This window comes from Hippoglossus stenolepis, chromosome 20 (assembly GCF_022539355.2).
Source record: "Hippoglossus stenolepis isolate QCI-W04-F060 chromosome 20, HSTE1.2, whole genome shotgun sequence".
Lineage (NCBI taxonomy): Eukaryota > Metazoa > Chordata > Actinopteri > Pleuronectiformes > Pleuronectidae > Hippoglossus > Hippoglossus stenolepis.
Genome location: NC_061502.1, coordinates 11,649,945 through 11,671,759, shown reverse-complemented (window position 1 = coordinate 11,671,759; position 21,815 = coordinate 11,649,945). Strand labels below are relative to the sequence as shown.

At 41.4% G+C, this 21,815-nt stretch overlaps 1 protein-coding gene across 1 annotated transcript; it reads right to left on the bottom strand.

Moving 5' to 3' along the window:
- Positions 1–973: 973 nt before the first annotated feature.
- On the bottom strand, positions 974–20,461 carry ylpm1 (YLP motif containing 1). The gene is made up of 22 exons (XM_047338022.1): positions 19,566–20,461; positions 18,079–18,300; positions 16,376–16,564; positions 15,662–16,180; positions 12,234–14,977; positions 11,790–11,913; positions 11,421–11,565; positions 11,237–11,326; positions 10,964–11,144; positions 10,841–10,864; positions 10,560–10,750; positions 10,225–10,379; positions 10,076–10,138; positions 9,824–9,943; positions 9,518–9,694; positions 9,348–9,431; positions 9,170–9,253; positions 9,006–9,080; positions 2,864–2,915; positions 2,108–2,235; positions 1,809–1,994; positions 974–1,293 (listed from the first exon to the last, which is right to left on the bottom strand). Exons 1-21 carry the CDS (start codon positions 20,181–20,183, stop codon positions 1,848–1,850), a joined length of 6,132 nt encoding a protein of 2,043 aa, XP_047193978.1. The 5' UTR covers positions 20,184–20,461; the 3' UTR covers positions 974–1,293; positions 1,809–1,847.
- Positions 20,462–21,815: the final 1,354 nt, after the last annotated feature.

The following is a 21,815-nucleotide window of genomic DNA, read 5'->3' as shown; positions in this document are numbered from 1 at the left end:
TTTTTCAATGCATGTAAATGATTATTATTGTTGCCAAATAGATAAATGACCAGCTTGATATGGTGCCTCTAACATTTTTTATGTTCCGACTTTGAAACTTTTAACTTAAAAGTTTTATTAACAACTAAAATTTTTAAAAATGGATCATAAAAATGAAAATACAGTTAAACTTGCCATTGAAGAAACCAAACTTTAACCATGTGATCCTAAAATCTTGATTTGACTTTCGAATCATTTCCAAGATATATTTGTCATCTTTAAAAGTTAAAACACCACGTAACTGGAAAAAGTGACCATTCATTCTGGGAATGTGCAGCATCTGGACTTTTAAAATGTTATATAATTCCCCAAATATATTTGACCATTTACTTGCAAGTTTTTAAACAACGGAGTGAGATTATTCGGATATCATCACACTGACGTCTGACACACGCAAATCCATTCAAACAAAATCTGAGCCATAGAAAAAACTGCAACAAGCACAAATCAAACATTTTTAGGAAACATTCGGTATGGTTTACCGTATACTGAAAACTACTTGAAATTTAAGGTAGACAAAGAGAAAATTGCAAAAAACACCATTATGGTTCCAGCAGGCAACCTACAGAGGTGTAAAACTGTAGGGATGCAACAATCAGCACGTTCACACAGCAATTTGCGCAATTGTATCTTGTAAGAAATTGTCATGTGAATTTTCTTCAGTCAAAACAAGGCATGGCTGGACATTTTACATGCACATAAAACATCTCAAATATGTCATGTTGCCATTTATCTTTCATCCTCCTAACTGAAGCATTGACAGTGAGTAAACCGGACTACAGCCATCATATTAAAACAACACAAAGGGACATCAGATTGATGAACTATAGGTTTAAGCCCTAATAGTCTGTTCCGTTACAGTTATTAGAATTAACACTTGAAGTTCTTCTTGTTCACAAAGCACACACGACATCCTCCAGGAAAACCCTCCAGGTTGTTGATTTTGTGAAAGTTTATTGTCTTTTTTCCAAGTATGCACGGACCAGGAACCAGTGCGACAATACAGTAAATAAAACATGAACAGTATAAAACAGCAAAGTACATGAATGAATAGAGGATGACCAGAAGCAGCACGGAATCATAATCTACAAGTTCATATAATTGAATCGTCAGTGTCTTTTTAAAAATAAGAAGGAAACCTATACCGCATCCTTCTCCATGAATAACTAAGAATCAGATATCTACAGGTCGCCTCGATGAGTCTCTTGTTTCAGCGCGAGTGAGCGTCAGCGACACATTTCACATTCTGTGCACCTGCAGAAAGAAAAAGAAATCACTGATGATTTGGCAGATGATTTTCTCTATCAATTAAAGTCTTGTAAATTCAGGTATATTCGGACAAATTCTATTAACCATACAGCGTAAAAGACTGGCGCATACAGAAATCACAACACGTGTTAAATAAGTAAAAATGAATGCTCCAATTCAAACTTTGTCAAGTCATCTGCATTCTATTTACCATTTACTTCATTAAAGCTGGAAAATGTTAAGATGTTAAGACATGACTTTAGAGGAAATGGTTGCTGAACAATCGCAAAATGCTGTTTAATCATATGGATCTGAACTAAAACTTCACACTCACTTACATTTAAACTGATCATATAGTCTCGATAGAGGGCGTGTCATAAGAAAAGGTCTCAAACATGTCCTCCTTACGTCTTACTTTGAAAATATTTCAAATTGTACAACTGGTACAATGATACTACTATTTGCTGGAATCTTTTACTTTTTACAGTAACTGATATTTTACAAAAGAGAAACAAACCTACCTTTCAATAGAGAAAAAAAAGGGGGATAAGATTATCTTCTTAGAAATATTTGGTACGGTTGAGAGCTCTTTGTGCCAGCTGCCCGCTCCCATCCGTTATTCTCTCCCAGTCCGTTTGACCCACCACAAAGCCAATAGCGCGCTTTCGGTCTGCTTCTTTCTGCTCTTCAAGATCAGCCCATCGAACCTTTACAAAGAGGAAAACAACCAGGGTGTCGTGTTACGTTTTGCCTGACAATCATACAAAAACATTCTAGGACAACCAAAGCTACACCTTTGTAGGACAACGCATCAAATTACCCGTTTCTTTCCTGGTTCGGACATGCGTGTGGCATAGTCGTCCGGCAGCTGAAGATAGTCTTCCAGGTCTGACGCGTGTTCACCTTCACGTTTCCTCTTCCCGCTGCTCCCCAGACCGTCCAACTTGTCTGTATAAATGGAAAATTACCGTTCAGATCACTTCTGTCCTCCAGTATAAACCATAACCTTATCTTAACATTTAATATTTAATGAAAAGCCAAATTCAGATGATCAGAATGATCTGGTTCAGCAGGTTCTCTAACATCCAGTACGACCACATCAATACTACGGAGACAACAGTGTCTCTTATTCAGTTTCCCTCCTCATTTTGCCTGCTTGAGATTTGTAGACATTATGACCCTGTTTGCATAAACATGGCAACTGGGGTAAAAAAGAATTTCATGGCAAAGGAGGTGCATGTAGCTCTCTTTGGCCTTATGGGCAGAAGATGAGCTTTTCATCCTCATGGTACATTCAGGTACATGCTTTCTATAGGTGTGCTCTTTATTCAAGCATGTTCAATTTGAAGCATCTTATATTCTAAAATCAACATATAACAGCTTAGGGTTGTTAATGTTGTGTGGGTGAAGTCTGATTCACTGATGGAACATCTCTCCTAGTGGTCCATCAGTGGATCACGCACAAAGATCATTGTAAGAATCAGAAATAAGAGCAAAATCATCGGCATATAAATGCACTGTGGTAAAGGAAAGAGTAATCAGTCATAAAACAAAGACTAAAAATAGAAATACCCACCAAGTTTTGCCTCAGACGTGTCCATCTCCCATTTGCTTTTTGGAATGTAGCCCTATATTATATAAAGAAACACTGCAATGGTTAAACAACTGGGTAATGGGGGAGGAGGGGTTGGCGAGAAGAAAGCAAGGAAAAGGGGTCGGCTGAAAAGAGAGGAGACTGGTTTATCAGAGGTAAAGAGACAAAGACAACTGAGTAATGAGTCTACATGAGAAATTATCTACACTGAGCAAAATGATGAACACAGCATTCAGTTTTCCTTTTGTTTATGACGATGGACGGACATTTGTCTTCGAATATCTAGGGTAGAAAACATAAAGAATAGGCCCTAGGATATGCTGGTGACCTATCCAGGGTGTACCCAGCCTCTCACCCAATGTCAGCTGGGATTGGCTCCAGCCCCCCCCCCATGATGCTGAAAGGATAAGCGGTGAACATAATGGCATTGAATGGGAAAAAAACACTAAGAATGGCCACGATTTGTCCTGAATACATAGAGTATCTTGGCAATCCTTAGACTGGGTCCACACACAAGTTAGGAGTTGGACCAAATGACAAGAATCCACAGATGATCAGAACGAGCTGAACCAGACTCATGGCCTGGTGATACCACGGTGAGACCCTTGTGCCCATTGTGATTCCATTTATCCGGCGCCACTGCAATTGAGATTCCAGCATGACCATGCACGCCCTCGTGTGGCACAGATTTGCACTGCCCTATTAGATCAGGAAGACGTCTCGGCCCTGCCTCGGCCTGCACACTCGCCAGACCTGTCGCCCGTTGAACTTCTGTTGGATGCTCTGAATTGGCGTGTTAGGGACAATGCATCACAGCCAGAAAACATCCAAGTTCGCCAAGCTCTTGTCAAGAAGTGTAATGTTCCACAAGGCCAGTATAGACACTGCTGTGACGGATGCGAGTAACACTACGCAAAGCAAATGGGGACATACTCAGTGACGAGTGGGTGAAAATCCAAAAATCTGACCCTACTTAAGTTGCATTACTTTTTTGACAATCGCGATTATTTAAAAGTTTATTGTAATAAGAAATAAGAAATCCCATATCTGCCTTAAATGATAAAGTATTGAATGCTGTGTTTATCTTTTTGTTCAGTACAGTAAAGACAAACATGTTCACCTTTGTTAATACAAACTAGTGAGTGAGACTAAGTCTTAGTTCTTGGCCACAGGCAAAACAAAAGAATAGTCAACAGCTGTGCCCTCCTTTGGAAAACACACATTCTGTGGCCTTCTTTAGAAAAATGTCAAGCAAACATCTATCTATATCTATACTTGAAACTAAAAGCAAAACTAGAAGTCTAATATCAAATCTTGTAATTTGCATGTGTGAGTTAAAGATCATGGGATCATTCCCTTCCCCACATTTTAACATCTATAAAGAATATTACCCATGAGCCTCATTCTTTCACAAACAAAAAAGCTCAGCATGTGTTTTAGTGACATAGCTTCGCATTTTTTGAATGACAGTCCACTGTCTGTACTGGACAGAAGACACTACTTCATTCTTTGGGTAAGTTTATCAATTTAAACTAAAGACCAGCTTTTTAGTCACAGTATGTTCAAATAAGTGCAGGATCATTTGTTAATCTTGGACTTTATTTCAGTTGCTCACATTTTGAAGGCAAAGCAACACAACAGTGATGAGTTATGATGAACCCTCATGCGAGTGACTTTCATTTTAACAGCTGATACCTTTTTATTTCAGCCGAGCTGAACCTAAAGAAACACGTCAGTTATTCAAAGGCAGCTTTCGCAATGAAATAAAAAAACCTGCCAGTCTTTACCACCAGGAACATGACAGAGCACAGAACCTCAAGTCAATTCATAACATAAAAGAAAGGCTGATTAAATCTGTAGCACATCTCTGTTAATAATGTTATGATTTAAGAACATGTTAACATGTTTGCTGGGTTCATGGGTGAAACACATTTACACATATTTAGGTCAATGTATATATATATATTTTTTAAAACCATTTTGTTGTGATATTTAACAGTTTGTGTCCCTATATGTTGTTTTTTCTCTAAATCCTTATTCTTTGTTCGAGGTTAAGTGAAAACCTGTCCATCAAATAAAAAAAGATGTTAGTGATTCATAAATTCTGTTCAGAACAGCTGTTTTACTGTAACAACGTCAAAATCTATTCACAGAAGGCTTAAATCCACTTATAAGAACTTCAGATATATGGCACATTGTCAACAATCAAATCTATCTACCAGAGTTAAAACGGGACAGACTTTTAAGAGGGAAAGGACCACAGAGTAATAGTTAAGTGCTGGATAATAATTCCAATAAAGTTTAATTTCAAATTATATTTATTCTAAAATATATTTATGCATTGATTATCATTTATTTGTGGCTTTTATGCCGAACTCCTCTTTGTTATTGTGCTGAGAAATGTGTAATTCACACTATTCATATTCTTACACTATTCTCCCACACAGATGTTTTCAGTTATTGTTCTGGTTCAACCTCTGCTAAGGTTGAAGACTGACAACACACAGAGATGTCAATCAACCGCTGTTTGTTTCAAGTTTTTTATTTTCCCAACAACCGCTCATCCAACTGTCTTCATATTTGTGTTGCTGAGGAATCAATGTTGAGTGTGCACTGAAGGTTTTTGGATGAGCGATTCTTGAGAATGCGTTATCACTTTTCTACATGTTATACGACACGAGGAAAGAGGTGGAACTACCCTACGAGGGCAGTGCAGCACCCGGACAATTCACAGAAGGCACATGTCAGGGTTTTAAGAAAGGTGTGTAGCTCAGGACCCAAGAGTTTTGAGTGCGACATTGTTTGAATGATGCTCTTAAGTAAGCTGGATTAATGCAGGCCAAACAATTAGTCCTTACCGACAGTTTGAATGGCCATAGCAGTAGTCCCCAGTGAAACAGCTGTGTGGGTGGAAGGCCTTTTAAAGGCACTAGTGTTCAAAGTGGGTAAAACTATGGTGAATTATAACAGTATTCATTATTAAAAAGTACACTTTAAGGTTAAAAATATGCAGCTGCATATTCAACTCAGAGGAGCACCTGCACAGGCGTATCTGGATTTCATAGTTTAATGTACAAAACAAGCTTGATGATTAAAGCTGAAGAAAGAAGGAGAGCTGCAGCTAAAGAAGCAAAGAGCCAAGATCTGATCCGATTATTCACGGAAGACACTGTTTCTAGACTTTTACTTCGAAAAAAAAAAAAAAAAACTACATTCAGGCTGGAACCCTTGTGTGTGGTACAGCTGCTGCACACACTGTCCACACACACTGTGCAGTAGCACTTGTACTGCCGTGCAATACTACATCACCGGGGTGTAGTCACAAGTTTAACACACAACATGTGACCACATCTAACTGTACTGCAGTGAGTGGTCAATTAAAATAACCAAAATATACAGTGCATTTTAATTCTGTTTAGGGAGGAATGATGGTGCTACAGCAGAGTAAGATGGGGTAGCAGCACCATCCCTTTATTTCAGTATTTGTTAAGTATTATATTAAGCTACATACGGATTTGGGGTTAATGTCAATTCGCCTAAGGCCAGCATGTAGTGGCCTGAGCACAGTAAGTACCCTGCATCAACAGGGACTTTAGAAAAAAAAATTAAAATCGATTGCTCTCAATTATTAGTCTTTTTCTGTTGTTAATGAAATGAGCTCTTAACTTGTAAAATGTTCTGTCATTGCAAACAACCCGGTGTGGATGAAAACTTAAGACATTTGTAGACACTTTAAATTCTGTATATTTAAAAGTATTTAGTAAAGGTGCAGTAATGTATTCCTCCTTATTAATCTATATCAAAATATGAATTAACTCAGTAGCAGCAAAAGCATTATCTGATCAAGTGTAACATTTAAATACATTTGGAATGAAGCTAATTTTGACTCCGAGGTGTCGCAGCAGCGATGAGCAAACAACTTCTTAATAAGAACCCACTTCTTATTTAGGATTGAACCACTGGTGGTGCTTGAAACCCTCATGCTGCTTTTGGATATGGATATTAGAAACAACAATTGTCATTCATGTGTGGATCCACAAAGCAGCAGTTTTAGACCTGCAGTTCAGACACAGTTTGGTTTCAGGTTAGGGTGTGTGTGACATCAGGCTTCGACCACTGTCAAAGTCTAAATAAAAAAGGGTTTGGGAGACGACATGTGTTCACTGTGTGGAACTGCAGGTCTGAGCTGGATGACTGTAAAAATGATTAATTACATTTTTCCATCCATAGGTCATAGAAAACAATATCAAATTCTTCCTGTCTCTGGTAATCCTGAGTTTATTGCACACATCTAGAAGCATTTGGTCACTATTCTGAATTCTGTGAAATTATTTATCCAATAATCTGATGAATGAAATACCATTCCCAAATAATGACTCGAACGAGAAACTACTGCACTTAACATAAACCATTTTTCAGTACTACATAAGTGCACTTAACTTGACCCCTCAGGTGTATCAAAAAATTATAGAAAATGATCTCTTTGAATTGATTTTTGTTTGCAGACTTCAGATATGTTTGTGACTGTTCTAATGAAAGAGGGAACGTTTAGGTACATCTAATGAATACAAAAACATAAAACTGCACGAGCAGTGCAGGGCTCAAGTTTTCAGGTTTTTAAGTAATAAGGAATTACAAGGAAATGTTTCATGTTAATATGGAATTTTCTTTTCCAAAGATTACACATTAGATGGGAAACTTTTTAGCAGTTCATGTTTCAGTGGTTTTACATGAATCGCTACCACCTCTAATTGTAGCGGAGGCAAGCAGCACTGTCATGAGAGAAATCCTTTCCCACCATTTATGCATTGAATTAGAACTTACACTGGAGAACATTAAAAACCATGACACTATTCTATGCTGAGTCTTGTCGATAACCTCAGCGCAGAAAAGACAAAGTATAACATTTAAAGACCTGGTTTATCGGTTTAACACATTTGTTGAGACACATGAGAAACAAAAATTGACAATTCCTTTAGTAAAAAGTCAGTAGTTTAAGGAAGAGCAGATTTGCTTTTATGCATTTGATTATTTGGCAACTGAACACAAGGCCAGTCGCCTCTTGCTTGTGTTGTTGTATTGAATACATTTGTCCAGCAGTTCATACAGGTTTGGTCCCAGGCTTTAAGCCACATGGGGACAATCACCTTAAAGGTGGCACCATGGGACACATTTAAGTTTAGAAACTTTCAAAACCATTTACTAAGCCATAGGTGCTACAGCTTGAAAGAGTTCATCCATCTGTAGTCAACTGAGGAAATTCTTACAATGAAAATTAGCATTTTAAGTAAATGTTTTAACTTTTCTAGTCATTTGTTAAAATTTTACTGGAGTAGTTATACAACATCTTAAAAGCTGGGTAAGTCAGTCTGGCCAAATTAGCCCGATAACACTCCAGTGTCTGTTGATACTTAACAATACACCGTCTTTGATATTTAAGGCAATATTTGATTCCTCTTTGTGAAATTAATTTAGTAAACAAATAAATGTCATTCATGGATTGCTTTTGAAATCAAATATTTTGGTTTGATTTCATATTTAGCAATTGATTACACATAAGAAGGATTTTAAAACAAAAATGGAACTGTTGTTAACACTTTTGCTAAAACGTACTGTAATATAAAAGAATCATCATCCAAAACGATGCATACTGACGTTTGGGAACAGTAGCATTAAAGCAACAATATGAAGTTTAAAACCATTGACGTGGAGTCATAAGATTTATAATTAAATTTAATGAAAACCATCAAAAATGTCAACGGAAATCCGAGCAATTGCTCGAAAAATAAAAAGCTGAACAGCAACTGTGCTACTGCTCCTTTGGTTAATGGACGGATTAACTGTATTGTCTCCATCTTGCTTTCCTGTATATTTCTCTTCTGCTCTCTAAACCTGTAAATTACTACATAATCATGTAATAAATCATAAAGTATAACCAATTAACTTGTGACTATTCATGATTTTTTTTCTTTCATTGGTGTTAAACACAACTGGTCAATAAAAACAATGAGTAAAAGACTAATGGAAAATATCAAATAACTGTAACGTGATAGATGGAAATACATATAAGTGGAGATGATTCTGACAACAACGTGGCTATGAATTCAAAATATTCATGTCCTACCAGATCACCCTCTTCTTCCTCCTCTCTCTTGGGTTCTTTGGGCTCGTCATCGGGATTGAAGTCTTCCATTTCAACCTAATAACAAAAGGCACATGTCAGTTTAGCTCAAGTATAAATAAAGAACAATAATACTATTAAAAACAGCCAGGTCTTGACAACCTCACCTCTTCTATAGCAGCATCCTGAAGCAGGGACCGGACATCTAAGCGCACCATGTGACGTGGTGAAGGCTCCCAGTTGTTGGACATCTGTGTACAAAACGCTACGTTAATAAGTGTTCTTTTTACATGTATATAATGGACATTCATAAATGTACCAAGAGAGCTAACTGATCTTACAGACCTTCGTTATATCCTTAAGCGAACGTCCGTGGACATTTCTCTTTGAGCAAGTCTGATTGTCTCCAGTGATTTCAGACAGATATACCTTTATATAAAAAAAGAAAAGAAAAACACTTCTTAAGCAACAGAGCACACTGGAACAATATTTTCTCTTTCACGAACACAACTCACCTCAAAGCCTTTAGTTTTGGCTGCACTCCAGAACTGATCAAAATGTTTGACTCTGTCATTAACAGTGTCTAAAATGATGAAGGGGAAAAAGCCGTCATCCAGAGTTTTCTTAAAAGTCTTCAGCATGCTGCTCCTGTACGTGTCCTCCATCTCCGGCTCGTACTCATATTCAAGAGCCTGCAATACAGATTTTTGTGTTACATCTGACATAATGTTCACAACAGCAATACATTATATTTCTATTTAATTTTTCCATCAAATTGTAAACTTCAGAAGCACTTTGTACTTGTTGTCTGCCAGACTCACCTTGGATTTGACCCTCCTCCCCGTGTCTGGGTCTTTCGCAACTTTCTCAACCTCCGTCATGAAATAGTCGTCCAAAACAAGAACTCTCGGGGGGGCACCACCACAGTCGACTTCCTTGTCCTTAATATTGTCAACATGATTGAAGAGCTAGGTTTAGTCTATGACTTCTTTTCTTGTTCTTTTTGTATTTTATGGTTAAAGTTCAGTTACATTATAATTACATTGCTGATTTGCTGGTAAAAGTCCACTCACCCGTATGAGCTTTGCGACATGGCTTTTTCCACTTCCTGGAAGCCCTCTCATTATGATGACTATCTGTTAGAATAAATATATTGGATGAAAACTCAATACTGTGTAAACTGATAATAAATTATATAGTTACATCAAAAAATGCTATGTACCCTTTCAGGTCGAGATAATCTGCCAGGTGGTTTGAGGATATCGTCAATATTCTTGATTTCTGGCTTCTTCTCGACTCGTGGGGGGGGCTGAGGTGGTGGTGGTAGAGGGGGTGCAATGGAAGGCCCTCTGTCCTCTGGATAACTTCTTCTTTCCACTGTATGATATCATTTGCAGTTCAGGTATTCCACTACAATACTAAACTTTATTTTATTTTTAAATTTCAAATGTGCTTCTACACATATCCTCTATCATGCAACTTGTGTAATGAAATCCTACCAAACACAGCGGTGGTATGTGAATACACCTTTGATAACTGATGCCGGATGGGACATACCGTAAGGTGATGAGCTATGACTGTAACGCTCAGGCCCACTGCGGTCCAGTGAGGCCCGCTCGTAGGGAGGTCTGTCGTAGCCAGGCCTTCCGTAATGCTCATCTCGATCACGACTGCCACTCCGGTCACGATCACGAAGATCCCACTCTCGCTCCCTGAACCCGGAGCGTAGATGTGGTGCCAGTGGAGATCTGCACAGAGCAGTGCTAAGTGTCATTTCCTCAACAAATTGGCACACAGTAATTACTAATCACAATGTGGGACACAATGTGATATAGTACCTTTCATCAACCATGGAGTGTGTGCTTGAATTCAAAAATAGACACACAGAAAAGGATATTACATATGTATGGAAGAAACAAACTTCCCTATAGTTTAAGGGAAAATGGAAGGAAACATTTTACCTGTCATCTCTTTCTCTTGGGGGATAGCGCTCCCTCTCAAATCTATCTCTTTCATATTCAGGTGGAGGCTTTTCTCGGTACAGGTCCCTCTCTCTACTGTACTCCCGACGGTCCATGTAAGGGTCAGATCGTCTTTCATAATAAGGGTCTCTGCCATAAGGATCTCTGAGACCAAGAGGTTCTAGGAGGATAATGAAATAGTTCATCAATGAAGAGGAAATTACAGAAGGAAGCTCTATTAGTTAGAAAAAGCTTTACAGTATTTAAACTAACCTTTTTCATAACCCCTGTCTGATTGCACTGGGTCAGGCCTTAGCACAATTCTTTCACCATAAGACATCCGCTCAACAGTGGCACCAGGCTCTGAAATGAGAGTTAATATCAGCAAAAATGTCTGGAAAACGTGCCTGTTTAATCAATTACAATAAAGAAACATGTTCCCCTTTGCCGCTCTTACCATGTCCATGCCCATATTCCACAGTCTTTGGAATCACTGAAGCTGTGGGAGCAGCAGGGAGGGCTGGCTGGTAATCTCTAGCAGAATGCTTTGAATCCCAAGACACAGGTTCAGTTGCAGCAGTCAGTGCAGCTGCACTCATGCCCTGAGGATGAGAATGTTGTTTTTATATAAATCTAACATTTAATTATAAGATGGCAACGTAGAAATATAATTAAAATACTTTGAGTGAAGACGTATGGAAAGTTAAGGTCTGCCTAGTGTCCTCTTGAGGCCACGGTGGTCTTTACATGCATAACCAATGTGCAAGTTTTACAGCGATGCACTATTTAGCATGAGTCTAAGATAGTCGTGCGTGTTATTATTTACCTTCAAAACATTCCTGACGTCCGGTGGGATCTCCAAACCGAGGAGACCAGCAGGAAGATCAGGCAAGATGTCAGTTGGTGCAGGCTGGGGTTCAGGACCAGGGTTCTTCCCCTCTTGCAGTTCTCTGTTAACCAAAAAAGAATCGAAGATGAGCTCACCTTTAAGTTAACTAAAATCCATATGACCATAGAGTATGTAATCCAATGGCACAACAGAAGAAAAACAAAACACTTAACAGCCTTCTGCTTTGATCACTACAGTGTATTAAGATGGGTCAATTAAACTCTTTGAAGTTTTTGGGTGGAGGTAGAAATCAAAGAGCTGAATATTTAAAAACCTTGCTAATAATACTGCAATTAGCTTGACTATATGCTGCAAGGGTTAAGTCAAATGGTAACTTGTATGAGCCTAGGATATTATGTCTAAATCGATAATACAAATTACCTTATCAGTTTAAGCTCTTGAGCAGCTTTCAAGATGATCTCATGTTGGCGTTGGGAGAGAGCAAGTACATTAGAGCCGGCCGCTCCTGATGCTGGTTCAACTGAGCTCTCTGGTAGGTTAGTGACAGGTGCAGTTGGGGCTGGTGGTGGAAGTTTATCCAAAGAAAGCTCTTCCCTGTGCTCATCATAGCGAGGTCTGCGATCTTCATATTCAGGTGGATACCCTCTCTCTGGTGGTGGAAGGAGTCTTGAAGGTCTATCCCATTCAGATGAAGGTGGTGGTTGGAACGGGGGCTCCTCCTGGCGGTATGGTGGCTCTTCCCTGTATTCACGGATTCTAAGTTCTCCTCTTCCCCGTTCATGCTCATCAAATTGATATGGGGGACCTTTTTCTCTTTCTCTTTCCTCTGGCCACTGACCATCCCTGAAGGTCTCCGGTGGAGGCCTGCGGGGGGGAAAGTCCCTTTCAGGTAGAGCACGATCTCTGTCCCATTCAGACTCGTAGTACTTGGCCTCATGCTCATATTCATTAGGAGGACCGTCCTGTGGTGGCCGCCAGCTAAATCTGTCTTCCCCATGACCATAATCCTCAACGAAACCCTTATTATACCCCTCTTCAAATTCTCCATGCGTTGGACCTGGCCGCCACATCCCTCTTCCCATTCCTCGACCCATAGGTCTCCTCCTCACTCCTCCCCTATCTATCAACTCATGTGGAGGCGGAGGAGGTCCTCTGCCATGTGGTGGTTGCCATCCATCCATTCCTTCATCATACATATGCTCCTCCATAGGATCCATCATTTCGTGGTGTGGTGGTGGCACACGTCTGCCTCTTCCTACATCAGGATGCATCGGATGGCTGTGAGGGTCATGTCCATGGTACATGGGGTGTCCTGCTGCATCGGTTTCAGGATCATCAGTGTCCATTCCGTGGCCTAACGGGTCGTGATCCATTGGCCCATGTGGTGGGTGAGGGGGGCGTCCTCGTCCTTGGTGCAAGAAACCAGGATGACCACGTGGAGGGCGACCACGGCCAGGTGGAAACGGGGGTCTCATACCTCTCATTAATGGTCTCATTTCTCCCCAGTAAGGGTCCCCTTCCTCCGAGTACTCAGCTGATTCAGGTCCTTCCCAGTGCATGTCCATTGGATCTCCTCTTCCCATAGGTGGTCCTCCTCTTCCCATGGATGGTCCTCCTCTTCCCATGGGTGGTCCTCCTCTTCCCATTGGGGGACCCCCTCTTCCCATCGGAGGACCCCCTCTACCCATAGGTGGTCCACCTCTACCCATATGAGGGCCACCTCTACCCATAGGTGGGCCTCCTCTCATCATTGGGGGCCCTCCTCTACCCATAGGTGGTCCACCTCTCATCATTGGGGGGCCTCCTCTCATCATCTGGGGCCCTCCTCTCATCATCGGGGGCCTTCCTCTCATCATTGGGGGCCTTCCTCTCCCCATAGGCGGTCCTCCTATTGAATCTTCATAATAATCTTCCTCTGTTTGGAAGTGATCTTCCTCTGGCATCCACATTTCTTCAGTAGGCACCTCAGAATCCCCACAAGCAAACTCCTCGTATGAGGGATCTTCCCAATGACTTTGTTCCTGATCTTCTGGTATCCCGGAGTCCTCTTCGGGTGGCATGTAGTCATAGGACATTTCTGCCATCTCCTCCCCTAGCGGGACGGTGTTTGCTCCTCTAAACTCTCCACGGCCCCTCTGCCCGCGGCCACGTCCAGGCACTTGAACAGGCAATGGGGGCTGACCTCGTCCCCGCCCAGGGATAGGTCTTGGAGGCTCTGGTCTCGACTGCATTTGGCCAGAAGCTTGTGGTTCCTTTTTGATTCCTGGGGGCTTTGGAACCATTGGGGATTTGTTGTTTACCAATTTTTCCTCTGATTTGCTGGGTGTATCAGGAGGAGTAGTTTTTGATGCCACAGTAGAAGAAGAAGAAGAAGAAACAGTTACTGAAGGCTTGTTTTTAAGAGGTTCGGGATTTACACCATTACCAGACGATTTAGTGGAATCTGACTCCTTAATATTTTTGTTTGTCTGTAATGTCTGAGGAATGGGGTCATTTTGGACAAAAAAACCTTCATTTTCAAGCAAGTTGTCATCTGTCAAGTCTTCACCTTTGGCCTTACCCTCTGGCCTTGATTTGCTATTTTCTTTTTCCGATTGTGGTTGCACATCTGATTTTTCAGTTGTCTTGGAGTCCACACCAACAGGTGTTTTAGTGGCCATCTCTGCTTTAAGTTGGGTACCTTGCTGTGGTTTTTGCTGGGGCAAAGGTGGCCGCTCAAAACGAGGTGGAGGGCCAGGATTCCTAGGGGGTTGCTCAAACCTTGGCTGCTGCCCAAATCGAGGTTGGTCAAATCTAGGGGGACCATCAAAGCGCTGCCGTGGTTGGTCAAATCTGGGAGGACCATTAAAGCGCTGCCGTGGTTGGTCAAATCTGGGAGGACCATCAAATTGCTGCCGTGGCTGGTCAAACCGTGGAGGACCATCAAAACGCTGCTGTGGCTGGTCAAACCTTGGGGGACCATCAAAGCGCTGCTGTGGCTGGTCGAACCTTGGGGGACCATCAAAACGCTGCTGTGGTTGGTTGAACCTTGGGGGACCATCAAAGCGGTGCTGTGGTTGGTTGAATCTTGGGGGACCATCAAAGCGCTGCTGTGGCTGGTCGAACCTTGGGGGACCATCAGAGCGCTGCTGTGGCTGGTCGAACCTTGGGGGACCATCAGAGCGCTGCTGTGGCTGGTCGAACCTCGGGGGACCATCAGAGCGCTGCTGTGGCTGGTCGAACCTCGGGGGACCATCAGAGCGCTGCTGTGGCTGGTCGAACCTCGGGGGACCATCAGAGCGCTGCTGTGGCTGGTCGAACCTCGGGGGACCATCAGAGCGCTGCTGTGGCTGGTCGAACTCGGGGACCATCAGAGCGCTGCTGTGGCTGGTCGAACCTCGGGGGACCATCAGAGCGCTGCTGTGGCTGGTCGAACCTCGGGGGACCATCAGAGCGCTGCTGTGGCTGGTCGAACCTCGGGGGACCATCAGAGCGCTGCTGTGGCTGGTCGAACCTCGGGGGACCATCAAAGCGCTGCTGTGGCTGGTCAAATCTGAAGTTGTTACAACAAAAAATTTAAGAAAAGATTAAGAACATAAAACAGCATTTCCGACTTTGTAAAAAGTGCTACCTTAATCAGGAAAGATAACAAATCTAAGGACTTGTGTGTTAGCTGAAGAACCAAATGAGGTAATGAACAGAAATAAATGAACAGAAATAAATGCTGTTATGGCAACTGCCAATACTTTTAACTGATATTGAGTGCCAGTTACAATTCCTTTGAGCAGTCTATTTGACAGCCATACATCAACTGTTATAACTTTTAATTAAACAAATAGCAAATCACATTGTTGCAAAACAATTCCTACTAACCGTGGACCTTGTGCACTGTTGAAGCTTGGTGGTTGAATTGTGGGGGGACCTGAAGGTTGTACCCCTATGCCTGCAGGGCCAATTCCTCTAACAGGGGGTCCAGCAGGTGATTCCTGTTGTGGCCCAAACCCAGTAGGCAGTGGACCTTGAGTTCTGGGACCAACAGCACCTGTAGAATGCTGTATACCCACGTTTAGTGACTGTTGCTGCATTTTCACGTCTTGTCCAGGGAACTGGCCATATTGTCCCATCATCCCACTATTATACTGGCCTGAGGCAAACGGCACCATGGCAGTCAGAGCGGCCACCCTTTCTTGAAGGTGGGCATTGGTGGCATTCATCTGCTCCTGCCACTGCTTCCATTGGTGCTCATAGTCCTGCAGTTGGTCTTTGTGGGGATAGGTCTTGAACTGCTCATACCACAGGACAAATGAGCGATCCCAGTCTTGAAATAAAGGGGTGAACTGCTGTTGTTGCATTTCATAGTGCCTCAGCTGCATTTCAGGAGACATTGACTGCAATGAAGGAAAAAGGGAAAGAATACATTTAATTGATCACATGCAGGTAACTGAAATTGTCTGCGCCTCCTAGATACTCTTGTTTTTTGGTTTACTACACATACTATGCTGACTTTTGATCTTTTATTTTCCATAAAGGTCATCTCCATACCAGGGAAAACAACCAGCAAGAAAGCTGTCACATTTGTCTACCTGAAGGTCTGCTGGTTGCTGAATCAGCTGTTGGTATTTCTCCAGGATCTGCTGCAGCTTCTCATGCTGTTGCATAAGAGCCTGGTATTGTAAGCCTGCTCTCTGCTGTTGCACATGCTGCCACTGTGCTGCTGCAACCTGTAACTGCTGGAGTCGGGCAGCCTCCACTGGGTCATGTGGGTCTTCAGGCTTTGAAAAAGAAACAAGGCAAGAATGAAACAGTGTGGCCCTCAAAGTCACAAAGAATATTTTTGACATTACAGTTTGAGATGGAAGGGAGAACACATTTTTAGGATGGAGGTAGGCAACAGTGAGAACATATTACACTATCACTCAGAGTGTACCTTTGGTGTGGGTATTAAACCTCAATTATTTGAGTAACGCACAATGTATTTTAAATTTTGTAACTTACACTGGGCATATGAGACAATAACATAAATTAGGAGTCATTATAAGCATTCACCATTGAAGTGGAATAAAGAATGAATGTGCCAGAGTATGTTTTTAAAGGCTGTTGAGTTTGGTATTAAGTTTAAAATGCCAGAAAAAGAGTTATAAAAGCAACTAACAGCAACAAAATTATTGATATGGGGTAATTTGTTCCAATACACAAACAAATCCTAGTTAGGTTAAGGTACATGCTAAACATACAAGATGTAATCTAAACTACCTTAATAGTTCACCACAGGAACAGATGAGTCTTTTTGTAATTGAATGCTGGTAGAGGTACAGCCATGATGAATAAGGCCAATTAATCTGAGAATCGTCTATTCTCATTTACAGTTTTACAGAATTATATATGTTGCATCGTTCAGTTTATGGAATACAGCAACTACTATGGATATTATTTATACAGTATAAGTTATAGTACTGCTATGTGTTGTAAGAATGTAAAAAAAAAAAAACTTCAGCACTCTCTCTGGAGCCACAGTGGGCCTTAACCTTTTTCACATATGCAGTAGTATTCGCCAATGTTGAGGAATTTTTGACTTAAACATTACTGTATATGCCAAATATATATTATGTATATAGTGTATATTACACATTATATCTGTACACCATCAAGAGAATAGTGGCAGTCTAGTTCCACACATACTCCCTTCTCTCTCTAAACAGTACCCAAAGTGAGGTTATAGATAAAGGGTCAACCAACAGAACATTGCAGTGTCTACAATTAAGGACTTTCATATCTAACGCAGATGCCCCCAGAAAGAGAGGCACCAACTCTAACTCTTTTGTGTACTTCACCAGTGGCAAGACATAAGGACACAATGTGATTTAGGAATGCACATTAAGACTTAACTATCCAATAGGATGCGAACCCCTACATGTAACATAGAGAGTGACAGCAATTGTAGCCTTTCATAGATATGCTGTTAGAATGGGTGACGCAAGTAGCGGAAGATATATGGGGATGCTGTGGGGACATCTTCAGACTTGGGGGTGACAATTGCTCATGTTGCCCTGATGACGTTTGTTTATTGTTGCACCTTCTGGTCTTCTTGATGCATCAAGTCTACATTAAAATCTTCTGCATAAGACATCAGCTGCTGCCTAAGTTCTCCTTTCACCAGCTTCCAGAAAACTACCATAAAAGCCAAGACCTGTAAACACTCTTTGATTTGTAAAATGAGAGGTTCACTATAGTCGTCAAGTCTGACATTCTCATATAATCACCCCTCTAACATGTTAGGAATGCTTACCCTTGTTTCGTCAGGTGGTGGAGGAGGTGCTGGGGGATCATCTCTTGGTGGGGGTGGAGGTGGTGCGTTTCTTGGGGGTTCTGATGGAGGCGGAGGAGGAACTGCGTGACCTGGGGGTGGCGGCACATAGCCATCACCCTCTTTTTGATTCTGTTTGGCTTTCTCTTGCTTCAACTTCTGTAGATTCTGAAGATGCTGTTTGTACCAACGTTGCTGTTGTTCCTGGATGAAACAATTAGAAAGACGTGTTAGAAGAAGCACATCAGGAACCACCTTTCTTTGTATACCTAGTTTGGTAACTTCCAGAGGTTTATGAAGTAAAAACACAAACATTTGACAATAAAATAAATTCTCATTTCTAAACTTGACAAATGTTGAGGGTGGAAGTGTGTAATATTTCCCCCATGTATTAGCTGCCTTCTCAATTTAACAGGATAAAACTGTGATGGGGTCTATAAAAACAAAAAAAAACAAAAAAAAACACCCCACTGCACCCCATTATTTTCCCTGAATCATTTCGAATTCAAATAATGAAAGACATTTAGGGTCTGATCAGTAACTAAATGTTTACAGTAATGAAAGGATAATTACTTTTGTAAACATGCTTCACATTATAAAACTCTACTGTAATATCATATAGACATACAGATTAAACACAATAGAAGACCATACTGCTCAATTCAATTCATATTTTCCTAACTAATATGCTTATTACTGAGAACAGCTTCTCCTTATATGTTGTATTAATTATCAACCAAAATAGTACAAAAGTTTTAACAAGCTGGAATGTATGACTCTGTTTCATTTTCAGTAACACAACTTCAGGCTGTGCAAATTTGTGACAGCCCAGATGGACTGGATTATCTGGTCTCCTCTTCACAGATCTCAATGCGTTGAAGGAGAGAAGATTCCTCACATCTTCCATCATCATCATCAATACAAAGATCTTGTCAATTATTTTTAATTTGTCCTGATTTAAATCATGTCAAATTAATATAATGAGCATTTATATTTTAGTGATATTTATAAGGGGGACACCCTGCTGTAAAATCTACCAGAAGAAAATAACTCTTACTGTCCTGATCCAGTCCTGTAGATGTGTGTAGCACATTCCTAGTTCCCACTGACAATGAGGGTTTAGACTAAGGTTTGTTATGATAGCTCTGAATACAAAGAGTTACAAGATATAATGGTGATTATGCATTTGTAGGATCTGCAACTCCACTTTTAGATATTTGACAAGTATTACATGTTTGATTTAAAGAATAATGACATATCCTGTCACCAAAGCAGGACAGGGACAAGCATAGCAAGCACTATTCATGTTTAAATGCCCATGCAACACTTTGTGCTTTTGTAATAAATAATCAATAACAACACGTTTGCTGAGGTGCTTTGAGGCTGCATGTAGACCAAAGAGGCGTTGATCACAATAAACAGTGGTGTGACCACAACACGTGTCAAAATAAACTGATGTAAGTCAATACCTGTAATGCTAAAGATTTGTCGTCTTCCGTCATGGACGCATCCTTCTTGTTGGCCTCTTTGGAACCATCGTTATTCTCCGGGGGCTTTGCTGACGGAGGCTCCGGAGGGGGAGGACACGGTTGTGGCTCGGCGACGTGCGGCTGTGGTGGCGGCGGAGGCGGCTGCTGGTGACCCGGCTTGGGAGCAGGGGGTGCTCTGGCCGGAGGGGCCGGGGTCTCGTCTTGTGTCCCGTAGGTCTGGGCTCCAGTGCTGCCGTCTAAATGTCCCGGAGCCTCAGAGTCCCACTGGGAGCCCGGGTACCCACCACCGTACGCCCCGGCGTTGTTACCGTGATGCAACACCGACTGGAGCTGCTTCTGGTGCAGCATCTGCAGCTGCTGCATCTGCTGGAGGTGCTGCTCCTGGAGGCTGGAGAACAGCGAGCCGGCACCGGCACCGCCACCGCCGCCACCACCACCACCACCACTGCCTCCTCCGCTGCCTCCACCGCCGCCGCCGGACGGGGCTTCGAAGCCGCCGAATGCCGCCGCAGGGGCGGCACCCGGTGGCTTACGAGGCCCGGGACCTCCATAGTTTTGCGAATGAGATCCAGCGTAATTCCCCCAGGAGGGGTACATTGTTCGAGAGCGAGGCGGCGAGAACGGCCTGTGTGCTCACATACAGCCCGGCCCGAAAGGCTAAGCTAACAGCTAACGGCTAACGCTGACCCACCTTCTGCAAAAGCGACAGCTACGTGTTCATGTCTCGGGGGAAACAGGCCGCGTCACACCCGGATGATACACATCAGATAAACCGTTTCTGCGTAAATAAATAACTTTCAGCTTGAAGACAATGTGCAACACCGACGTGAGGCTGAGACACCGCGAAGTCCAGCAACGGTGGAGCACATAACTGATGACGGAAGGACGTCACACGTCGTCAGTTGACAACTTCCTATTTATTTATTCATTCATTCATCTATTTATTTCAAGTAAGATTTAATCCATATAATCAATATTATGAATGTTTATTCATTAATGCTGTTTCAAATAAACTGCCAATGTGTGGAGTAATATTTCTTTATCAAGGCTTTATAAATGTATACAATTAAAAATGGCATAAAACCATATATAGTATACATAGTTTCTTTAGTCATATTTTTGAGAATATTTATTTATGTATTTGTTGTTCACAGTGAGTTAGACTGTGCCTTCCATTTAAAATGGAAATGAATAACATTTTTAGGGGGAAATTGTGTTAACATACATGATTTAACTTCTTCTTCTTCTTCTTCTTCTAAGATAAAATAGAAATACGATATGCAATAACACTATATAATGCAATGTAGGCTGCATGAGCAATATATAAACTATGTGATTGTGCAGTTTGACCTCATTAGACTCTGGTTGTTGTGACATCTGATGGCACAAAGCTTTACAAGGCATGAGGCTAGATTCATATATTGCATGGAACACTTATTCTTGTTGAATTCACCTTATTCAGGAGCAGAATATTAATTATTGGATCATGTATAAAACACAACACTCAACCAGGGCTTCATTTCAAGTAAAATAGAATGAAGGCATTTTGTCAAAATGTGTTCAGCAGCTGACCCTGGATCTGTGACTTTACCACAAGAGGGAGACATTTACAAAGACATTCATTCTCAACGAGGATCCATTGGCTGTAAAAACAACACCAGCAGCAGCAACAATAACAACAACAGTAATTAAAAAAGTAAATAAAGTTATTAATTCCAACCAAATTTGAGCTCTTGACACATTTCTCGGACATTTCAATATGTGGGATTGCTCAGTGAAGTAATATGACAATATTTAAATAAACAACAATAATATGTGCAACTATATGATGACAGTAAATTCAATATGAATCAATACATCAAACAAGCCTGATATTCTTGAATACACTTCTGTCCATCCATTCTGCAACTAGTTTGTTGTCAGAGAGCAACTGTGTGAGTTCAGCCTGTGTTTAGACACAGAGGGCGGGGGGTGGCGGGGTTAGGGTGGGAGCAACAGCAGTGGGAGGTAAAAGACCAGTGACTTTTGGTTGCCCTTGAGGCCTGATACACATAAGAGTATTTTTGTCTTAAGATCACCAGTAAATCTGTATTAATTTTGACCAGAACCACTTAAAAAGAATCGTTAAAGCGGATTAATCAAGCCCGTCCTGTTTAATGTCTCCCGTTAATTAGTTTGTCAGCAGTGTTTTAATATCGCCTAATGACTTCATATTTCACTGATGACATT

Bases quoted from the DNA above. Each gene is read 5' to 3' on its own strand.
- ylpm1 (XM_047338022.1), bottom strand. From the start codon at position 20,183: ATGTACCCCTCCTGGGGGAATTACGCTGGATCTCATTCGCAAAACTAT. The intron at 11,327-11,420 runs GTAAGAGCGGCA...CTCTCATTTCAG, and splicing joins GGAATATGGGCATGGACATG to AGCCTGGTGCCACTGTTGAG. The intron at 10,380-10,559 runs GTATGTCCCATC...GATATCATACAG, and splicing joins TCATAGCTCATCACCTTACG to TGGAAAGAAGAAGTTATCCA.